The 18852-nt window shown below is 34.6% G+C and overlaps 3 protein-coding genes across 7 annotated transcripts; 2 read left to right on the top strand and 1 right to left on the bottom strand.

Annotated features, from left to right (window-relative positions):
- Positions 1 to 605: 605 nt before the first annotated feature.
- On the bottom strand, positions 606 to 1903 carry LOC105171886 (uncharacterized). The gene is made up of 3 exons (XM_088885682.1): positions 1748 to 1903; positions 1473 to 1576; positions 606 to 876 (listed from the first exon to the last, which is right to left on the bottom strand). Exons 1-3 carry the CDS (start codon positions 1751 to 1753, stop codon positions 786 to 788), a joined length of 201 nt encoding a protein of 66 aa, XP_088741808.1. The 5' UTR covers positions 1754 to 1903; the 3' UTR covers positions 606 to 785.
- A 2332-nt stretch (positions 1904 to 4235) lies between these two features.
- Positions 4236 to 8056, top strand: LOC105171887 (uncharacterized). Its single transcript, XM_011093141.3, has 3 exons — positions 4236 to 4949; positions 5292 to 5325; positions 7561 to 8056. Exons 1-3 carry the CDS (start codon positions 4613 to 4615, stop codon positions 7820 to 7822), a joined length of 633 nt encoding a protein of 210 aa, XP_011091443.2. The 5' UTR covers positions 4236 to 4612; the 3' UTR covers positions 7823 to 8056.
- Positions 8057 to 8787: 731 nt separating this feature from the next.
- Positions 8788 to 17600, top strand: LOC105171888 (Protein kinase superfamily protein). Of its 5 annotated transcripts, none has more exons than XM_088886039.1 (9): positions 8789 to 9165; positions 11731 to 11876; positions 12373 to 12807; positions 13010 to 13381; positions 14021 to 14233; positions 15701 to 16072; positions 16179 to 16422; positions 16533 to 16680; positions 16906 to 17600. In XM_088886039.1, exons 2-9 carry the CDS (start codon positions 11834 to 11836, stop codon positions 17278 to 17280), a joined length of 2202 nt encoding a protein of 733 aa, XP_088742165.1. In that variant the 5' UTR covers positions 8789 to 9165; positions 11731 to 11833; the 3' UTR covers positions 17281 to 17600. The 5 variants fall into 5 exon arrangements, with proteins under 5 accessions (XP_011091446.1, XP_088742165.1, XP_011091444.1 ...); XM_011093145.3 differs by having other exon boundaries at positions 8790 to 9165; positions 15698 to 16072; XM_011093144.3 differs by lacking the exon at positions 11731 to 11876 and having other exon boundaries at positions 8788 to 9165.
- Positions 17601 to 18852: the final 1252 nt, after the last annotated feature.

Here is an 18852-nt window from a genome sequence, read left to right as displayed (position 1 = left end):
CAAAGTTAGTAACTTCTCACACTCTATAATATAACAAAGGAAATGCACACAAACTCAATCAATAACCATTCCGTGAAGCAGAAACTACTATATATGGAGAGTAAGATTGGAAATAGAAAGTTGTTCGTACACTATCACTTTTACTTGCATCTTTCAAATCAAAGCAACTTGCCACACCAAGAAGTGCAAGTCGAGAAATTTTCTGTCAACTCTTTCCTCTAACACAAACAGAAACGTGCATCATGCAAAGGTCCACTACCTAAAAATTCACACTTTTACTCACAATTCGTTGAACATTTCATGAAGCTTTATATTTACTGACCATATATAAGCCTAAGATCATCCACTAGTGACGTGTAAAATAGGCGGGAGACAAAATCAGGATAAAACTAGAAGTAATCTAGTCCGAGAGTGTTTGGACTCAAAGTAAATCAACTCTGTATTCGTGTTTCAACAACATTATGGAAGAAAAGAATAGTTATGTTGACCTCAAGAACATGAAGGCCTACAATCTGTCAAACAGGCTCCAAACTAGAAATGTAATCTTATTTTACTACTACTTATGTCGTAAAAGAAAACGCAAACCGTAGATACAAGTAACAAACTAACACGGAAAAAACCATCACATTTCACATATCAATTGGAGCAATTTGGCACTTACAATCTTATTCAAAAGGAGAGTAAAGTACTGGTTGATTACCATTAGACATGACATCAGAGAAGATGCTACAAAAGGGTCAAATTACAAGAACTAAACTTAAGAGACTGATCAAATGGAAGTTTCCCTATTTTTTGTTGCTTTTACCTCCAGCATCACCACCCCCACCTGCCTGAGCCGCCTTCTTTGCCGCCTTTTCTTGAAGTGCCTTCGCATCCCTACATAACCATGCGTGCCGACACAAAGAAAATAGCATATAATCAGAAGCCATCGAAATACAAAACTTCAAATAAAATAAAATATGCTGCATACAAATCCTTATCTTAAATGTCAAATCTACAAAACTACTACGATTAAATCTCAGTAATGAACAAAAAAAGACCACACCTCTCGAAAGGTAACAGAAAGCAGAGAAACCAAGAGAATTTCTGCATGCATAATTACTGATAAAACTATCATAAAGAATTAAAACTACATAAGTTGCTAAAAATTGATCATCATAATCAATGTCAAACGTTGAATCTAAAATATTTTCATGAAGAAATTTAATACCACAAAACACCCACAACCTGAGTATTGTTGAAACACCATGGATGAGGTAAATCTTGAGGCGAAACAACCAAAAATGGTAGAAAACAAATCTTAATGAAAACCCACAACCATATCTTTTTTCTTTCCCAAATTAACCACAGTACTAAAACTAGCAGCAATTACTATGAACCTTGATCTAACCAAGAACATGAAGAAGCACCGAATCTTGAAATCCCGAAATAGTATTAAAAAAAAAAAGAAAATTAGAAAGAAACATATTCACCTTTCACGACGCTGTTCTGGGGTCAAGCCGTCATCCTTGCCCTTGCCTTTCCCACCGTTACGGGCCTGAGCCCTTTCTCTGTCACGTTCTCTTTGATTTCCACGTTAGATGCAGTTAAGAAAAGAACAGGCAAATCTCAAACAAAAGAAAGAAGTACAAATAAATTAAAGATCTCAAGAAACAGAAATCAAAACAGATCAATTCCAAGAAAAATTCAGAAGAGACTGAATTCGTTGAAATGGAGAAGAAAAGAAACTGTGTTGTGGAAGGATATGAGTCATGGCGGAACGACGCCGGATCAGTCGAAGAAGTCGTCTTTGTAGCGTAGACCTGCAACAACTGGAGGCCCAGAATTTGAGGGTAGCTCCACTTTATATATTTCAAGCTTTACTAATTCAGGACTTTGACTTTTTTTCAGGTAATGTAGAAAATTAATTTTCAATCTTTTTATATGGGATGATTACACCTCCCCAGTTTTTGAGTAATTATATATAATTTTTTTATAATTTTAAAAAATATATTTAATATTTTACATTTATTCTCGTTCAATAAATAAATATTTTTGTTAGTCAAGTATCACTGAATTTGTAACATTAAAGAAAAATATTGAAATGAAATTCATATTTATCGCTAACTCATTATTGATTTATTGAAGGTCGAATAAATTTTTTTTCTAATCAAACTATTCTTATATATGTTTACACGTATTATGCATGTGAGGAGGTATGTCTTCTCCTTACTAAGGTATTTCATCAGAAAATATTTATTTGTCCTATAATAAGTCAATCGAAGTAAATGTGAAATCACATTCAATTTTTTTTTACTAGTAACTGCAAATTTCTTGAATTTCGACAAATAGAGGAATCTATTTATTGGCGGAACCAAACTTAAAGAGTACAAATTAAATATAATTTTTTAAACCATAAGTATTTATATGTATACTGAATCTCAATTTTTTTAATTCAACTTCCCATTATCTTTATTCTCTCATTTTCAGTTAAAATTAAATAAAAATTTACTCTGTTTTATTTATATCAGTTCTAATTCGTTCCTTGGCACCGAATACTATTATTTTATAAAAACAAAATAAAATGTAGTTTCCATAATAACAAAAATGAGAAAAAATGATAAAAATTCAGGTAATTAAACACATTATGATAGATGTAAATGGTACCAAATATATATGTTTTGCTAGTAGTATTTAAGATTAAAATTTGATGAAACACAATCACTATGTTTGGTCTTATATTTTCGCATTTTTTAAAACAAGATAAAACTCACTCAATATTTCACTGTATTTGATTTTATGTTTTTGTATTTTTCAGACAAGATAAAATACACTCAATGTTTGTTTGTGTGTTTGTTATTTTTCAACTTTCTACATATAATAATATATATATATATACATTTAGGGTTAAATTCATTTTGACCCCCTGTGATATATAAAAATATCAAAAATCCCCTTATAAAATTTTTAATATAAAAAATCATCCCTATGTTATGAATAAATAATCACACCGCCCTCTTGTCAACTTGAACCTATTTTTTTAGAAATAATGACTAAAATACCCTTTATAATCAACCGATCAAACTAAATATATTAATATAATATTATTTTAATTTATAATATATAAGTTATAACTATTAAAATATATTATAATATATAATTATAATTTATAAAAAATTTAAAATAAAAATTATAACCCCCACCCACCCCCTACCCCCAATCTTCTTCCCAGCCAACCCCCCTCCCCCCACCTCCGCCTCCCCTACCCCCCAATCTTCTTTCCCAGCCAATCCACCCCCCGCCTCCCCCCCCCCCCCCAATAGCCGTCTGGGCAATGCCGATCGCCCTCGCTGTGTTGGGTGACGGCTGTCGCCCATGGGTGAGGAGGGCGCGCGCGCACCCTCCTCTTCAGCAGCGGCGGCAACATCTTCGACCCCGTTGCTGTGTTTTTCTTTTTAAATTTATAATTTTTTATTAATTTAATTAAAATTATATTTTATTATATAAATAATTAAATATAAAATAATATTTTATTATTTAATTAAATATTTAATTAAATAATTATATAATATTTTATTATTAATAAATATATAATATTGTATATATTAGATGTGAGAGAAGGGAAAAAATGTAAAAAAAAAAAATATATTTTTATAGCAAATTCGCAGTTAAGAGTGGGCGTGGCTCAATTTCTGTATGGAGGGGGGTTTTTTGAACTTTATTTTATATCACAGGGGGCTATTGATACTTAATTTTCATAAGGGTTTTTTTAAACATTCCTATTATCACAAGGGAGGTCTCTGAATTTTTCCCTATACATTTATACATATAATATAAAAGAGACATGATTTGACAATAAACAGTGATTTTTGTCTAAAAAAATACAATATTAAATATATAATATTTATATATAAAAAAATATATAAAAAAGATATGATTTGACAATGAACAATGATTTTTGTCTCCTAAATCCCAATATAAAACTTACACCACATATTTTAAAATATTTTAAATTACCTCAAAACACAAATACAAACATATCATTTAATTTCAACACAAACTTATTTATCTCTATTTTTCTCTCTCTATCTCCAAAATACAAAATAAAACACTCAAACCACAAATCTAAACACTATATTAAAGTTTAAGAACTAAAATCACAACTTTAAATTATGAGAGAACTATAATCACATCACGGACTATATTTAAAGATAAAAAATGCTTTTATCCCCATTTTCTCCCACATGTTTTTCACTTAGAAAACTGAAAATGAGAAGAACTCAGAGTCATGTGACTGAAGTTGATGGACTTGAGCATTCGAGCCATCACCAAATGTTGACATGGTAGCACAAATCTCGGATGGAGATGATGGAAACAAGACATGAATAGCCCTTGAAGCTCGAGCATAACATACAGTACAGACACAAAAGTACCACAAAACCAGCCAAACAGAAAAGGGAAAGAAGAGCCCCAAAACCCATAATAATTAACAAACAAAAAAGAAACACATCAAACCCGGAAAAGAGCAAAAGAAACAAACACAAAATAACCACAACTCTGTTCTTGATTCTCTCTCTCTCTCTTTCTCACTCTCTCCACAGCTTTACCAGCTCAGTACTCATCTCCGCCAGCTATGGCGGCGGCAGCAGCAGCCGGAGCTTTGTTCAAAGTGGCGGCCCTGCTATTCTTGCTTTGCACCGCCTCAGCCTTCTCTGCCGCGGGGATAGCGGCAGCCACCTGGTGTGTGGCCAGGAGCGACGCGAGTGACCAAGCTCTGCAGACAGCTTTGGACTATGCATGCGGCGCTGGCGCGGATTGCGCGCCGATCCAGTCTTCTGGGCTTTGCTATCTGCCCAACACTTTGCAAGCCCACGCCTCGTATGCCTTCAACAGTTACTATCAGCGCAAGGGGAATGCCCCTGGCTCATGTTCTTTTGCTGGCACTGCCGCCATTGCCAGAACTGACCCAAGTTTGTATTTTTACTCTTCTAAACACACAGCATACTCACAAGGGTGTTAAAACACTTCCGGTTCTCTCCTTTTCTCGGAGTTTGATTATTTTAGGGGCTTTTATGATTTAACAATTAGTTCTGCTACTGGCTAAATGTTATGTGAACATATCTACATGCCTCAAACGCAGAATCTTGGGGTTTTTTTTTCAATTTAATTTTTTATTTTCTCCGGACACGGACATGCATCTGCATTTATATCTACATCTGTATGGAGATTTTTGGGTATTTTAAGTTCTTGTTGCGGAACTAACGTTTCTTGTTTATTTTCTTGACTGTATATTGGGTTTTGAACTTCTGCAGGCTATGGATCTTGTGTTTATCCATCATCCCCAAGGTATGTTTTTTCCCCTTTGCCTGGTCTTAAATTAAGCAGCTTTTCTCTTTTTTCTGAACCTGCTTGTTGCTTTTCCAAAAGCTGCTTATCTGCTTTTTTCCTTTTTACCTTAAGTTCTTTCATGTAAGGAAATTGTGGAAAGCGATAAGTCATGACTACTCTTATTCGTTATCTTCTAAAGATTGCCAGATTCTTGTTTCTTCAACTGATTTTATATGGATTTTGCACATAAAGCATGAGATTGTTCATAATTGTCATGTATGCTTTGGTTGATAAACCCCACCAAATTTTATTAGTAAGTAAATGTCTTTGAGAGGTGTTTCTATGCAGTAATTTGTTTCTTTATTTTTCTATAATGATGGCTGTGTGAAGGGAATAAAGTAATGATTTTCTCTCTGAGTTTGTTTTGTATCCATCACTTGGAGCTGTGTGTAGTGACAGAAGAATCGAGCCAGCTCGATTTTGAGCTTAAGTTTAATTCTCTCTGTTCATCGGCTCGCAAGGCGGCTCACGAGCTTTTTCTATTTTTTTAATATATATTTTTATTTATAAAATTTTTATATATTTAAATTCATATTCAATACTTTATCAATTTTATACTCAAAATTGACCATATATTATAATTATTAATCAATATCATACATTTTATTTTGGATAATAATAAATTATAGTACTTTTATTTATACATTTAATCTTTATACAAAAATAAATTTAATCAACAACTTAGTAAATTATAATATTTTTATAATTAAAATTATTATTTAATACCACACATATATATTATATTTAATATATATTTGTATTGTGTTATACTTATATTTTTCAGCTTTGCTTGTGTTATATTTTAATACTTGTATATACCACAGATTTGCCCTTAATTGAGCTTGATTTAAGCGGTTCAAAAGTACATGTTGTAAATTAAAAGCACTTTTTTCAGCTTATTTTCACAAAAAAACTGATAAGCACTTAAGTTAAACTATTGGAAACACCGTTTTAGTGTGAGTGTGGTGTTGTCCTTTGCTTGAAGACAAACAGAGGAACTCTTATTTGATCATGCATGGCAATTGTTTTACCATAGGTAAATTCTTGCCCGTGTGAGGTTCTGCAGAATCCAATTCCACCTAGAATTTTCTATAAACCGTATTTATGAGGCTGCGGTGAAAAGTGGGCTTCTGCTTCTTTCTTGTCCAAACTCATGTTAGATTCTTGTCCTGCATTGCTTCATTGACACAATCTAGCATCTCAACTTTGATTTTGATTTCGATCCTACGACGAAATTGATGAGAATGCACAAGTCCAATTAATGCAGTGCAGGCATTTCCTCCAATGAAAATTGAATAGCACACTTAGTTACCTCCTCTAAATTACAGATTGAAAAGGAATCGATTTAAAATTAACGTGGTTATACAAGTAAACTTATATTGATTGTACATCGAAGCTTCACTAAAGTATACAGTGAAAGATTGAAATAGTCCTTAGTGCATGTTGTTGAGGAGTTTCCCAAAGCAAAATTACGGTGGAATATCTCCTGAGTCCGTTTTGCTACATCAAGAATTTATGCAACTTGGCTTTCCTAGAGTCTTTTGTCATAGATAGTTTCGAAAAAAAAAGAGGTCGTCTTTTTTTCTTTTCTCTTTCTGATTTTGCATCTGTTTTCCTGAGATAATCTGCTGTAACTGTTCAATTTTGGCACTGCATGCTCTGTTGCTCGTGTAACTCGTTCATCACCTTTTTGCTCTTAATATTTATCTCCACATCTTGAGAGTGCAATGGGGGTCAGAGGTTGAGACAAATTAATATAATGCATCAACTGGGATACTGTCCTCTGATTGAAATGACAATTGTGAAGTTCAGAAACGTCCGTATATTTTCTTTCTTGAAGTAACTTGTGATGTTATCGACTAGGCTTGAAACTCGAAGGGAAAAAACATAAAAGGAAAGAGAAGTTAGTATAAGGAAATTGCAGCTACTTTAGGATGTCGGCAGAAGGAAATAAAGATAGCTGAATTTCTGTCCAGGGCTATCTTGGTTGATCGCTGGTGATACTCTTCATTCCCACCCTATGCAATTCTCTGCACATGCTGCTTGAAAAATTTTTGCTATCATCCCTAGACAGGATTTTGCAAATAATTTTCGATATGTCTAAGGCGTTTCCATGCCTGAATTCTCCGTTTCTTATCTGTCTCTGCATCCCAACGTTCTAATTTACTGGATTCCATTTTTGCAAATTTTCAGCACGGCAGGAGGGGTGGTTCCACCAGGAGGCACAGCCGGAGGTACAACAATTCCAGGTACAACACCGACTATAATAGGGCCTCCGCCACCACCAGGAACCACCACACCATTGTATGGCGGTGGAGGAGGATCAAATCCGGGAATGGGACCCGTAATCCCCGACTCCCCCAGGTCTACCGCTTCGACTGACATGTCAATAAAAACAATCTTTTATCATGCGACTTTCTTGGTCATTCTCTCGTTTATCTTCCAAACCATGTAGTCTGTACAAAGTACTTTAACCAACATTCTATAATCTTGGGGACTAGGTTAGAACAGTTTTGTCTAGCAAGTAGGCTTCTTTTGTTTCGGCTCTTAGACGTTTGATGCTAGGTTGCAGTTGTTTCTTCCACGACTGGCAAAAGTTCGTCGAAGGCTCATGCAGTTTGCCATGTTAGCTATGATACTGATTTTTTGTGTGCCTCCGCAACCATTCAATGAAATCTTTTATGCGTAACTACTATTTTTTTGCGGATTGGATTTTCTATTTCAAGTTCTATTATTACATGTTTATTTCAATTGATATATATACACACTACGTGAATAATTGGTCAAAGGCTAAAATTAGGTCAAAGTAGTGTCCCATTCTCATTTCCGGCCTGTATAAGCAACTCTCCTCTTTTTTATTTTAAGGAGAAAAGTTTTGTTTGCAAGTTTTATAATTACAAAGGGTCTTTTTAGCTATTTAATTAACATATGCAAGTTTTTAATAATTTTTGGATAACATAGGGGGCTATTATGCAAATTCCCAAACAAAAAAGGTAAATGGGAAAAAAGAGAAAATGGAAGAAAGAGGGAAGAGAGTGGAGACGAGGAGAGAGATAGCCGAGGGAGTCCAACCGGAAATTAGAAAAAAAAATAATATTAATTTGTAGGATTACTATTACTTTACAAATTAAATAGACATGATTTATTATATTATACATTGTGATTAATAAAATCGAGCCCGGTATTAATATCGAATTCTAATAAAAAAAACTAAATGTGTGATTAGATATAATAAATAATTTTATCATGTTTGATCACACAAATCAAACGGACCTTAAGAAAAGCCAATTTATTAATTCAATATTTAGATTCAATCAGAACCCAATTCAACCCAACCCAACTCAAAATTATGTTGGGTTGGGTCCGACCCACATTGCTGCTGCTTCTCAATTTGTTGCTTGCTTATTGAGAAATATTGAATACAAATCTCGTTCCGCTGTTGTTGGGATCGACCCGGAAGATCTCTGTTTCAGACCCGAAAAGAGTAAAAGAAAATCTTGAGAAATAAGACACTTGTTTCTGCTTAGATCTCTTTTCATCTCTATTTCAGACCAAAACGAGCTGAAAAAGAGTAAGACTGTAATTCTTGCTTAGATCTCCTTTCTGGGCTCTTTGGGAAGTGAAATCTACAAATTTCCTGGTTGATTTACAGTGAGAGAAAGAGAGAGAGAGAGCGAGAGAGAAAGAGAGAAAGGGAGGGAGAGAAGATGAATGTATTCAGGTCTGCAGGGGACAAGACCCATTTGCCGAGTGTTCTTGTTTTGCTCCTCAAGCTACACACTGTTAAATCTTGTGCTGGTAATGCATTTTTACAGCCCTTTATCAGTTTGCAGTGGGTGCTTGTATGTGATTTGGTTCTTGAATAGTGATAGTCTTGCTTTCTGTGTTTACATTTGCTTGGTGGTGGATGTTATGGGTGTTTCTGGTTTTTAGTTTCCGGGTTCTTGATGGTTTAAGTCAGTGTATGGTGGTAATTTGGGAGGCTGGAACTGGGTATGTGCAAGTTCTTGTGGGCTTGCTCTGAATGTAACTTTTAGCTTAGTTACAGCCTTACAGGTCACACATGAGCTGGGTTTGATGTAGTAAGTTTATTTCAACTGCTAGAGGTAGCTTAAAATTTGAGACAGTTTCTTTCAGATGGACTGGAATGTTTCATATATATGATTTAAGAATAAATAGAAGGTTAAGACCTTCGGGGAACTTCCAGTATGTTTTGTGTTTATCTTGACTTTACGGAATAATGGAAGTGCTTTTGGATTATATTCGTATGATTTTTGCATATGACTGGGCAAGAAGTTGATAAGTTATTTTGTTCAGAGTTGGATTATTCATGGATCAAGTATACTGAGCACGAAACTAGTAGGAGAATGAAAGTAATGTAGATATTCTGCTTGCAGAGTAGATCTGCAAGGAAAAAGTAAATATTGGGAGTTGCATATGTGGTTTAAACTTGCATATGTGCAATGCGAGGTCTCGTAAAATGGGCTGTTGCTTGCTGAGCAGCAGAAATTCTTACATATTGGATAGTGTATAACTGAAAAGCAAATCTCAGATCAGAATTATTTTGTCGAACTTATATTAGTCAAGCACCAAAGAGTTATTTGGTCTGACATTCCTCCTTGAACCTTATAAACTCCCAACCCAGTGTAGCATATTCTGATTATCGTTTCCTAACATACTTTCTCTGCTGATTAGGTTGTTTGGTTAGGCTTTGTAATATTTGAAACTGTGGTTGGACGACAGGAATTAGTGGAATAATCAATATATAGTTATTTGGCTTAAATCTTGTTACAGAACTTTAGGAGAGGCATGAAGCTACATAATTTTAGGCTAATGTGGTAGTAGTTGGAATTGGCTATTCTCATAAAGAAAATCTGTAAAGTGGTGAAAATTTTGATGTGGATTGAATAAAGGGAGCACTCTGTGGACAGTTTAATTGTTTTATGGAAAATTTGGTTTTCTGCTTAACGAGTCAGTTCGAAGGTTATATGTGAAGAATTTAATGTGGGTCAAACAAGTAAAAGATCTGGAGGTTAGCTGTAGGTTGCAGTTTAGACCTTAATGCAATTCCAACTCAATCTGCATACAGTTTTTTGAGGAGAAATTCTAAGCTAAACACACAGAAGAGCTATCTTATACTTAAATGTGTAAACTTGCACAAAGCTCTGCAAGCACAACTTTAAGAAGCAAAAGTATTTACACTCAAAACTAATCAACTCAAAATACTTTTTTAAAAAGTTTGACTGTTGAATCAATACTCCAATTTTAAAGGATTTTCTTGATAAGGCTCAGAATTTTGGCCCAATAATTTATCTTGAAATGTATGTGTTTCTTGATTTCAAAATTTTGTATGCAGGATTGCAGTTGAATTGCACATCTTTTTATAGATGTTTCCTCCTGCTTCATTTCTCTTCCAAATTTTGAATTCTATTTACCTTTTTTTCTTGGAAAGTCCCTTTCAATTACAGACTATTTGACATCATATTCAATCTGTTAGTTTTAGGTATTTGCTTGATGTGTTCTTCGAACTGCACAAATTTCTATTTGACTTGAATTTCTCTTGATGCATCCAATGTGAGACATAATTTTAGGTAATTATCCAATTGCCTTTCAACAAGAAGAATTGACAGAATGATACTCCCTCAATTTCATATTCAACACTTCCAATTTTTTCTTGTAGAGATGTTCCAAATAATTCACTAGTTTTTAATTATTATTTCTTAAAAATAATAATGTGAAAGTAAATAAAATATATATATATATATCTAATAATATAAAAGTATATAAGTTTGTATTTTTATTTTCCTCCAATTAACTCTGATTTAGATCAACATGACGAATAAAATAGTCTATTATAGAGCAAATTCCTATTTCAACTGAGCTGCTGCTCTAAGCCTGCAACAGTCCTCACAGAATTAGTGGCCAGCTTTCTGACAGTGGACTGTCGCAACAGCCAATAACTCCAGTCTCTTCTCTCCTTTCAGACACTTGACGTGATGGACATCCTCTGTTAAGTTCTAGTATAACTTAGAACAAACATTTTTATGATCCACTACTGTAATAATACCACAAAGTGGAATTCCATCTACTCTACACTTCTTTTCAAGATGACAATTATATACTGAAACAAACAATGAAAGGGGGATTACTGATAACTGTGTGAAACAGACGATAGATACGGACATGCATAATCATTTCGCGTAAGCCTATACGTACAATCATTTACTGATCTCTTTCTCTGGGGTTTCATTTCTTCATATTCTGGATCTGAGATCCGTGCAATTTGCTAAATTCTCTGTTTGTAGTGAGGATTTGGAGAGTTTCGCTGGTGTTCGATTTTCATTCTGTGGGTTGTGGATGCAGATTTTGCCCATAGTTTGGGAGTCAAATCGCAGTAAAATCTGACCGCTGGTCCCTTTTGGTACTCAAAATATTTTCTGATCAAAGAGGTTTGGACTTTTTGGTGATGTTGCAGATCAATAAATTGCGGTCCTTCATTCAACGTGGTGGTGAGTTTTAGTATGAGAGTTTAAGAAAGGGTAGAATTTTGCTGTTTTCTTAGTTTATTGAGTTGGATTCTTTTTGTTTTTTTAGGAATTCTTGTATGGTTTTGGTGGTTTACTCCAATTCTTAAATTTTTTTCCTTAAAAAATTGTTGTGGAATGTATTAGACTACTTTTTTGAATCTCTGGGCAGTAGGAAGATGTAAAAATTTCTGTAGTTTAGAGTTTTCAACAAATTTGTTATTTGGTTAATGCATATTGATGGAAAGTGATTCTTTTTATCTTAGGGTGGAGGGTGAGGTTGGGGGTTAGCAGTAATAGGTTGTATTGTCAAAAGTTGAAGCTTTCTTGTGAAGTTATATCAATTCAAAATGAATTATCTTATGTGCTTGTTAAGATGAAAGGATGGTTCTTGGAATGACAGTTTTAACTTGTCCTTCCCGTATTTAAGCTGTTGCAACAGTTTATTGATTTGCATCTTCTCTTTGCAATGTGATTGCAGGGTTGCTAGAAGAAGTCCATTGGTCTGTCCTGAAACAGTTGCTTCTTCTGTGTTCTTTATTATCCTTTTCTGATGCTAAATTACGTGACAAAATGTTGGAAAGAGAAGCTGTCTCTCCAGCTACCCTTCTTGTGGATGCGCCTGCCATGCCCGAGTTGCCATTGCCTGCCAAACTGGGTTTCTTTCATAAACCTCATGGGAATCATCTAAACCCTTATGGTGCACCTGCTCAACCTCCTAATTATGGTCATTTTGTGATTTCTGCACCCCCTCCAAATTCTGGTTTGTCCAAACCTTCAATGGAGAAGAGTGGAACCGTACCAGCCAGTGCTAGCATTCCACCTCCACACCTTGCAGAGATTTCGCCCGCTCAACCTGAACCTAGTACTTTACCTGCTGGTTTAGCTCAGCCACCTTTACCTCCAGGCATCTCTAGTAAGATTGATATTCTCCTAACTACATTTTTCAGCTGAAAGAACTATGCATTGATCTTTCTTCACTTGATTTTTACATTTTGTTAATGTTTAAATAATTGATGTGGATACTTCCGAATTAATGTGTCCTGTGTTTTGTCCCCTCCACCCACTTTGCTATCTTTGCCAATTTTCATATGTTCTCTTCTTTTTTGTTCTGGCAGATTGTTGTGGACCAGACATGGTGCTCAAACGCGGGAGCCATGGTTGCCACTGTGTATATCCAATAAAGCTTGACATTCTCCTTTTGAATGTCTCATCTAACCCAAACTGGAATCTTTTTCTAGAGCAGTTTGCTTCCCAACTAGGCTTGCGAGTGTCGCAGATTGAGCTCATCAACTTTTATATGGTCAGTATATCTGGCCTTAATATATCAATGGACATCACTCCACATACGGGCATAAGTTTTTCTGCAAGTGAAGCCGCTGGAATAAACTCTTCGCTGTCAGCGCACAAGGTACATCTAGATCCTGCTTTAGTGGGTGACTACCAGCTTCTCAACATTACCTGGTTTAAACCACCATTACTGCCTCAAGGTAATCTCCATGTTTCTAGTTTTGGTGTAGAGTTCTATTGTGATGATGCAATGCTTTTGTTATCAAAATCTGCTCTTGCATGATGATTTGTAAAACTGTGTTGTGTTGTAGTCACTAATTGGTTTGGGTATTGCTCTACCCAGCAGTGGATGATATGTATCTGCCAGAAGGAAAATGTTTATGGACGTCACAAAAATTAGAGTGGGGAAGCTTATTCTTTCTTTTCCGTTTTGTATGCCATACAAAGGAATGTGATTCTAATGAAAAGCAAAGGCTACTAATGTGCTTCATCAACTAGGTTTTAGATTTTGCTGTCTTGACCAGGAATGAGTCATTTGTTAGACTGCTTTTCTCGTGTTCCTTTTTCTTTCTCTTTCCGTTTCGTAAAAGTAGCAGCTGGCTAGGCTGTGGGCTATGCAAGCTTCTATATTATTGCAAAAACCAACAAGTTGGTTAAACTTATCTGCAGTTTATTTATCTTTAGCATTGATGGAATGTTTCCATGTCTCTTGATGCAAGTGGTGTTTAACCCCATTTCCTACAAAGTTGTCATGTTCCTGGGCATCCCCTGCCCTAAATTCCGGAGAAAACAGCTTAGGAAAATTTGAGACTGAACTAACCATTTTCTCTTTCATGCAGCTCCAGTTTCTAATACGTCTCCAACGGAAGCACCTCCAAACCTTCCGTCAACTCCTGCAGCACTTGTTACTTCAAAAAAAGTGAAACGGCCAAGTTTAGTTCTTGTTATTGGACTTGGAGCTATTATCCTGATAGTTGCTGTCATTTCTGTGGTTATACTTTGTTTCTGCATATCCCGTCAGGAAAAGCACAGTAAACCATTCAAAGAAACAGGTACATAAAGATGGACCATATCTATATTGGCAGCTCTTTTTTATTTATTGATTTTTTGAACAAATATATTGGTAGCTTATTTCCATCTGTTATTTTATCCTTTTGAATGTTTCTTTTGTTTCTGGGATGGACTTAAATGTCCTTGTTATGTCATCTTTTTCAAGGTTATTGATGTAAATAGATTCTATTTAACTCCTACCAATTAATTTTTTAATTAACTTCACATTTGTTAACGCAATATATATTATTTTGAAGCATCGAATTTAGGCTTTATTTATTTTATTAGTTCATTTAATATACAACTTCATCTATAAAATAGTAAATATTTAATTGTTTTTCCAAATACATTTTCTATGCTTTAACGCATATATTTTTCTTTAAGAATTTATATATTTAAGTTCCATCTAGTTCTATATAGTTTAAGTTGTATATATAATATACATATATATAGATAAAGTATTATTAAAATAGTAATGAGTCCAGAGCTTTGTTTACATTTCCTAACTTCTATTGTAAAGAAAAAAAAATATGGAGAAAACTTGTTTTTTAAAAACAAGATAAACTGGTTTGATAATAAATTATAAAGCTTAGACCTAAAATAAAACTTATCTTAAAATCTTAAATATGAATTGTTGAAAGAAACACTCCTGTTATTTATAAATTAAAAAAAACTTATAAGTAGATGATGAGACGAGTTTTTCAAAATTAATTTTTTTTTTTATTTTCATAAGAATCATACATGAAAAAAGAGTATATTATTTGTTTATATTTTATGATTTGGCCATACACAAATAACATAGATATTATTTCAAGGAATACTTGGAAAAGTTAAAAAGAAACATAAATAATTTTTATACTTACTGAATCAAATAGGTGTTTTTTTTTTTTCCTTTTTGAATATAGAATCAAATAGTTTTTTTGTTGTGGGTAGAGATCAACAATTTTTTCGCCTTTTTTATGTTATAAAATATCATACAATTTGTTAAGACCTAGGTGAGTTTAAAATTAAAGAAAAATAATTAGTACGACACAAGTTTTGACATTTTTGACAAGATTTGAACCCATGATTATGTTAACATGAATAACTAATCCTATTTTACAAAAGACTAATATTTTCTTTAAAAACACAACATTCACACACGCGTATAATTGTCTATTTGTTTCAAATTTGTGGATTGTTTTCATTGTAGGGGCACCATTACGGTGCCCTGTGACATGAACCAAAATTTATCAAGTGTCAATTTGTTGCTATGATTGAGAGGAAATAATTGATTTCTGGATCCTTTTCTTTTGGCCTTTCCACTTCATCCTTTTCAACATAGCATTTCGTAACCAATAGTCAGAACTTTGAACTTTTATTCCGTAGCAATCAGTCCAAATTTAACTTTGGTTATGGGTATTTCATTACAAGTCATGGTGTCTTCTCTTTTTACTTTTGGGCTCACCTGCATAATTTTTGTGCAGTAGCCAAACAAAGGAGTGTGGAAGCAATTCCAGCAGTAGGATCTCTTCGATGTCCAACCAGCACAAGATTTCTCACCTATGAAGAATTAAAAGAGGCTACAAATAACTTTGAGCCTGGCAGCATTCTTGGAGAGGGTGGCTTTGGGAGAGTTTTCAAGGGTGTATTAAGTGATGGTACTGCCGTAGCCATAAAGAGGCTTAGCAGTGGTGGACAACAAGGGGATAAAGAGTTCCTGGTTGAGGTTGAGATGCTTAGCAGGCTGCATCATCGTAATCTAGTGAAACTTGTTGGGTACTATAGTAATCGTGACTCCTCACAGAACCTCCTTTGTTACGAGCTTGTTCCAAATGGAAGTTTGGAGGCCTGGCTTCATGGTAATGGTTGACGAATATAGATGTATCTTCCAAATTTTAAATAAAACTACAATTTTTTGGTTTTAATGGTAAGGTTCCTCTCTGTAATGATTCTGTTATGTTGCAGGGCCCTTGGGACTAAACTGCCCACTTGACTGGGACACCAGAATGAAAATTGCTCTTGATGCTGCACGAGGACTTGCATACTTACACGAGGACTCTCAACCTTGTGTCATTCACAGAGATTTCAAGGCATCAAATATATTGCTCGAGAACAACTTTCATGCTAAAGTTTCTGATTTTGGCCTTGCAAAACAGGCCCCTGAAGGCAGGGCAAACTACCTTTCCACTCGTGTTATGGGAACTTTTGGGTTAGTCTGTTCAAATTTGGTTCATCCTTCCACTTTTCCACTTTGGCAAGGCCAGATCTTTCTTTCTCGTCTGTTATTTAACACTTGGATTACTTCCAACCTTTTTACAGCTACGTTGCCCCTGAGTATGCCATGACTGGGCATCTCTTGGTGAAGAGTGATGTTTATAGTTATGGGGTGGTTCTTCTTGAGTTGTTGACAGGTAGAACGCCTGTAGACATGTCACAACCATCAGGCCAGGAGAACCTTGTTACATGGGTTAGTTATATTGCGAGCTCAAATCTCAATCTTCACTTTTTCTGCGGTTCACGTATATCATGGATACCTGATTTCATTAGCCATTTAGATGCAAGAGGCTAAAGTCTTGATCTTTACACATTAGTAGTGATCACTTGCTACTAAGATAGAAAAGAGACAACTCTGTTTCTCATCAAAGAGATTGACAAGTTCAACAAAGTAAACAGTGGTGTCGTACTTTTGCAGGCTAGGCCGATTCTAAGAGATAAGGATCGATTAGAGGAACTTGCTGATCCAAGACTCGAAGGGAAGTACCCCAAAGAAGATTTTTTCCGAGTTTGCACGATTGCAGCAGCTTGTGTCGCCCCAGAGGCCAGCCAACGGCCTACAATGGGAGAAGTCGTTCAGTCTCTCAAAATGGTGCAACGGATTGCAGAATACCATGATTCTGCAGTAGCTTCCAACACTGCACCCAATCTTAGGCAGTCATCGACAACCTTTGAGTCGGATGGTACATCGTCTATATTCTCTTCTGGTCCTTACTCTGGTTTAAGTGCCTTTGAGAATGACCACATTTCTAGGACAGCTGTATTTTCTGAAGATCTTCAGGAAGGACGATGATTATATCTTTATCTAGAATTTGTTAACTTCACAATCAAGGAAGCTTTCTAACCAACCCTGCAATAGTTCGAGTTGTGATCGTTTGGAGATGGTATGCACGACACGAATCTGTCGAGGGTTGAGAAAGAAGCTTCTGTGTTTCTTGTGGACATGGCCAAGTTGTGCAACTCTACATCCAAGTAATTGTGCTCCAGTCCATCCCATGTAGAGAATATTTAAGTTTTCCAGAGTGTTGGCCTCATTCTCTGCATGTTGAGATGAGACTTTGTACATATATTTCACTTATAATCTTTTTTCAATGTATTGGTTTTCCAGTTTTATTCCTTATTCTTTTTCAATTGCATTCTTATTCTTTAAAACATTTTATTAAACAAGGTAAATTATATCGACGCTCTTTGAGATTGGGTTCAAATATACAAACATCACTTGTAATTACAATTACAACAGTTCACAAAGTGATATGATCAATCTTCTTAATATGCAGAAGCTTCGAGTATTGGACGGAACAATTTCGGATGAAGAAAGTCTAACAATGATTGTTGATCACATCTTAAATCATCAAGACCAATTTCATGACATAAAACTTGTTATTCAAGAAACGTGCAATGTGAATGAGGAAAAAGATGGCTCAACTCTTCTTACGAGATTGTTGATGTGTTGCTCACTAAGTGTCTTGGATATTCAATGCTGTGTGAGCACATTACCGCCTATGAAGTTCAACTATATCAAAATATGATAGAATTGAAGCTTCGGAATTCAAGAATTGAGGAAGACCGAATGGAAATTCTAGAAAAGCTTCCTGTGTTAAGAAAACATTGGTTGTCTACCAATGCATATGTGGGCAGAGAGATGGCTTGTAGGGCATCTGGATTTCTTCAACTCTTGCAACTTCTGAGTTATCAAATTCTTTTATTATGCTAAAATGGTCAAATTTAGTGGAAAGACTTATGAGATTTTTTTGTTGTTTTCTTCTACCTTTTTCAATGACTATATCTAATGAAATACCTATTAACTTTAGTCAAAAAATATTTAATTTTATTATTTTTAATATAATAATTTTATATTAATAATACGAATCACGTGCAATACACGTGCTTTTTACTAGTTTTATCAAAATTGAAGGATTTAGGTCAATGGACCCTTATATTATATATAAAGAACGGATAATAGATAATTGATATACTTGCATGTGATCCATGCTATACTAATATTTGATTTAACTATGTCCTAACTTATATTTAAAAGAAACAATTCATAAAATTATCGAATTTAGTGGAAACGCGTATGAGATTTTTTGGTTGTTTTCTTCTACCTTTTTCAATGACTATATCTAATAAAATACCTATTAAATTTATTCAACAAATATTTAATTTTATTATAATATGTTGTTAGGGGTAAAATTATAATTTTATGATGTTTTAAGGGCGTTTGAACATGAATTTTTCGAAAGCATGAATAGTTGGGTCTTACGATTAGTTTTCTTGTCATATATATTTTACGCACGCATGTATTCACAATTTGTCAGAAATAATTTTTGGGATCATGGTCATTTCTGGACTTGTCTCTAGGTAA

Source organism: Sesamum indicum, linkage group LG10 (assembly GCF_026168435.1).
Source record: "Sesamum indicum cultivar Baizhima isolate 11 linkage group LG10, ASM2616843v1, whole genome shotgun sequence".
In the NCBI taxonomy this organism is placed as follows: Eukaryota; Viridiplantae; Streptophyta; class Magnoliopsida; order Lamiales; family Pedaliaceae; genus Sesamum; species Sesamum indicum.
The sequence above is the reverse complement of the archived record's forward strand: the minus strand, read 5'-3'. Positions and strand labels throughout refer to the sequence as shown.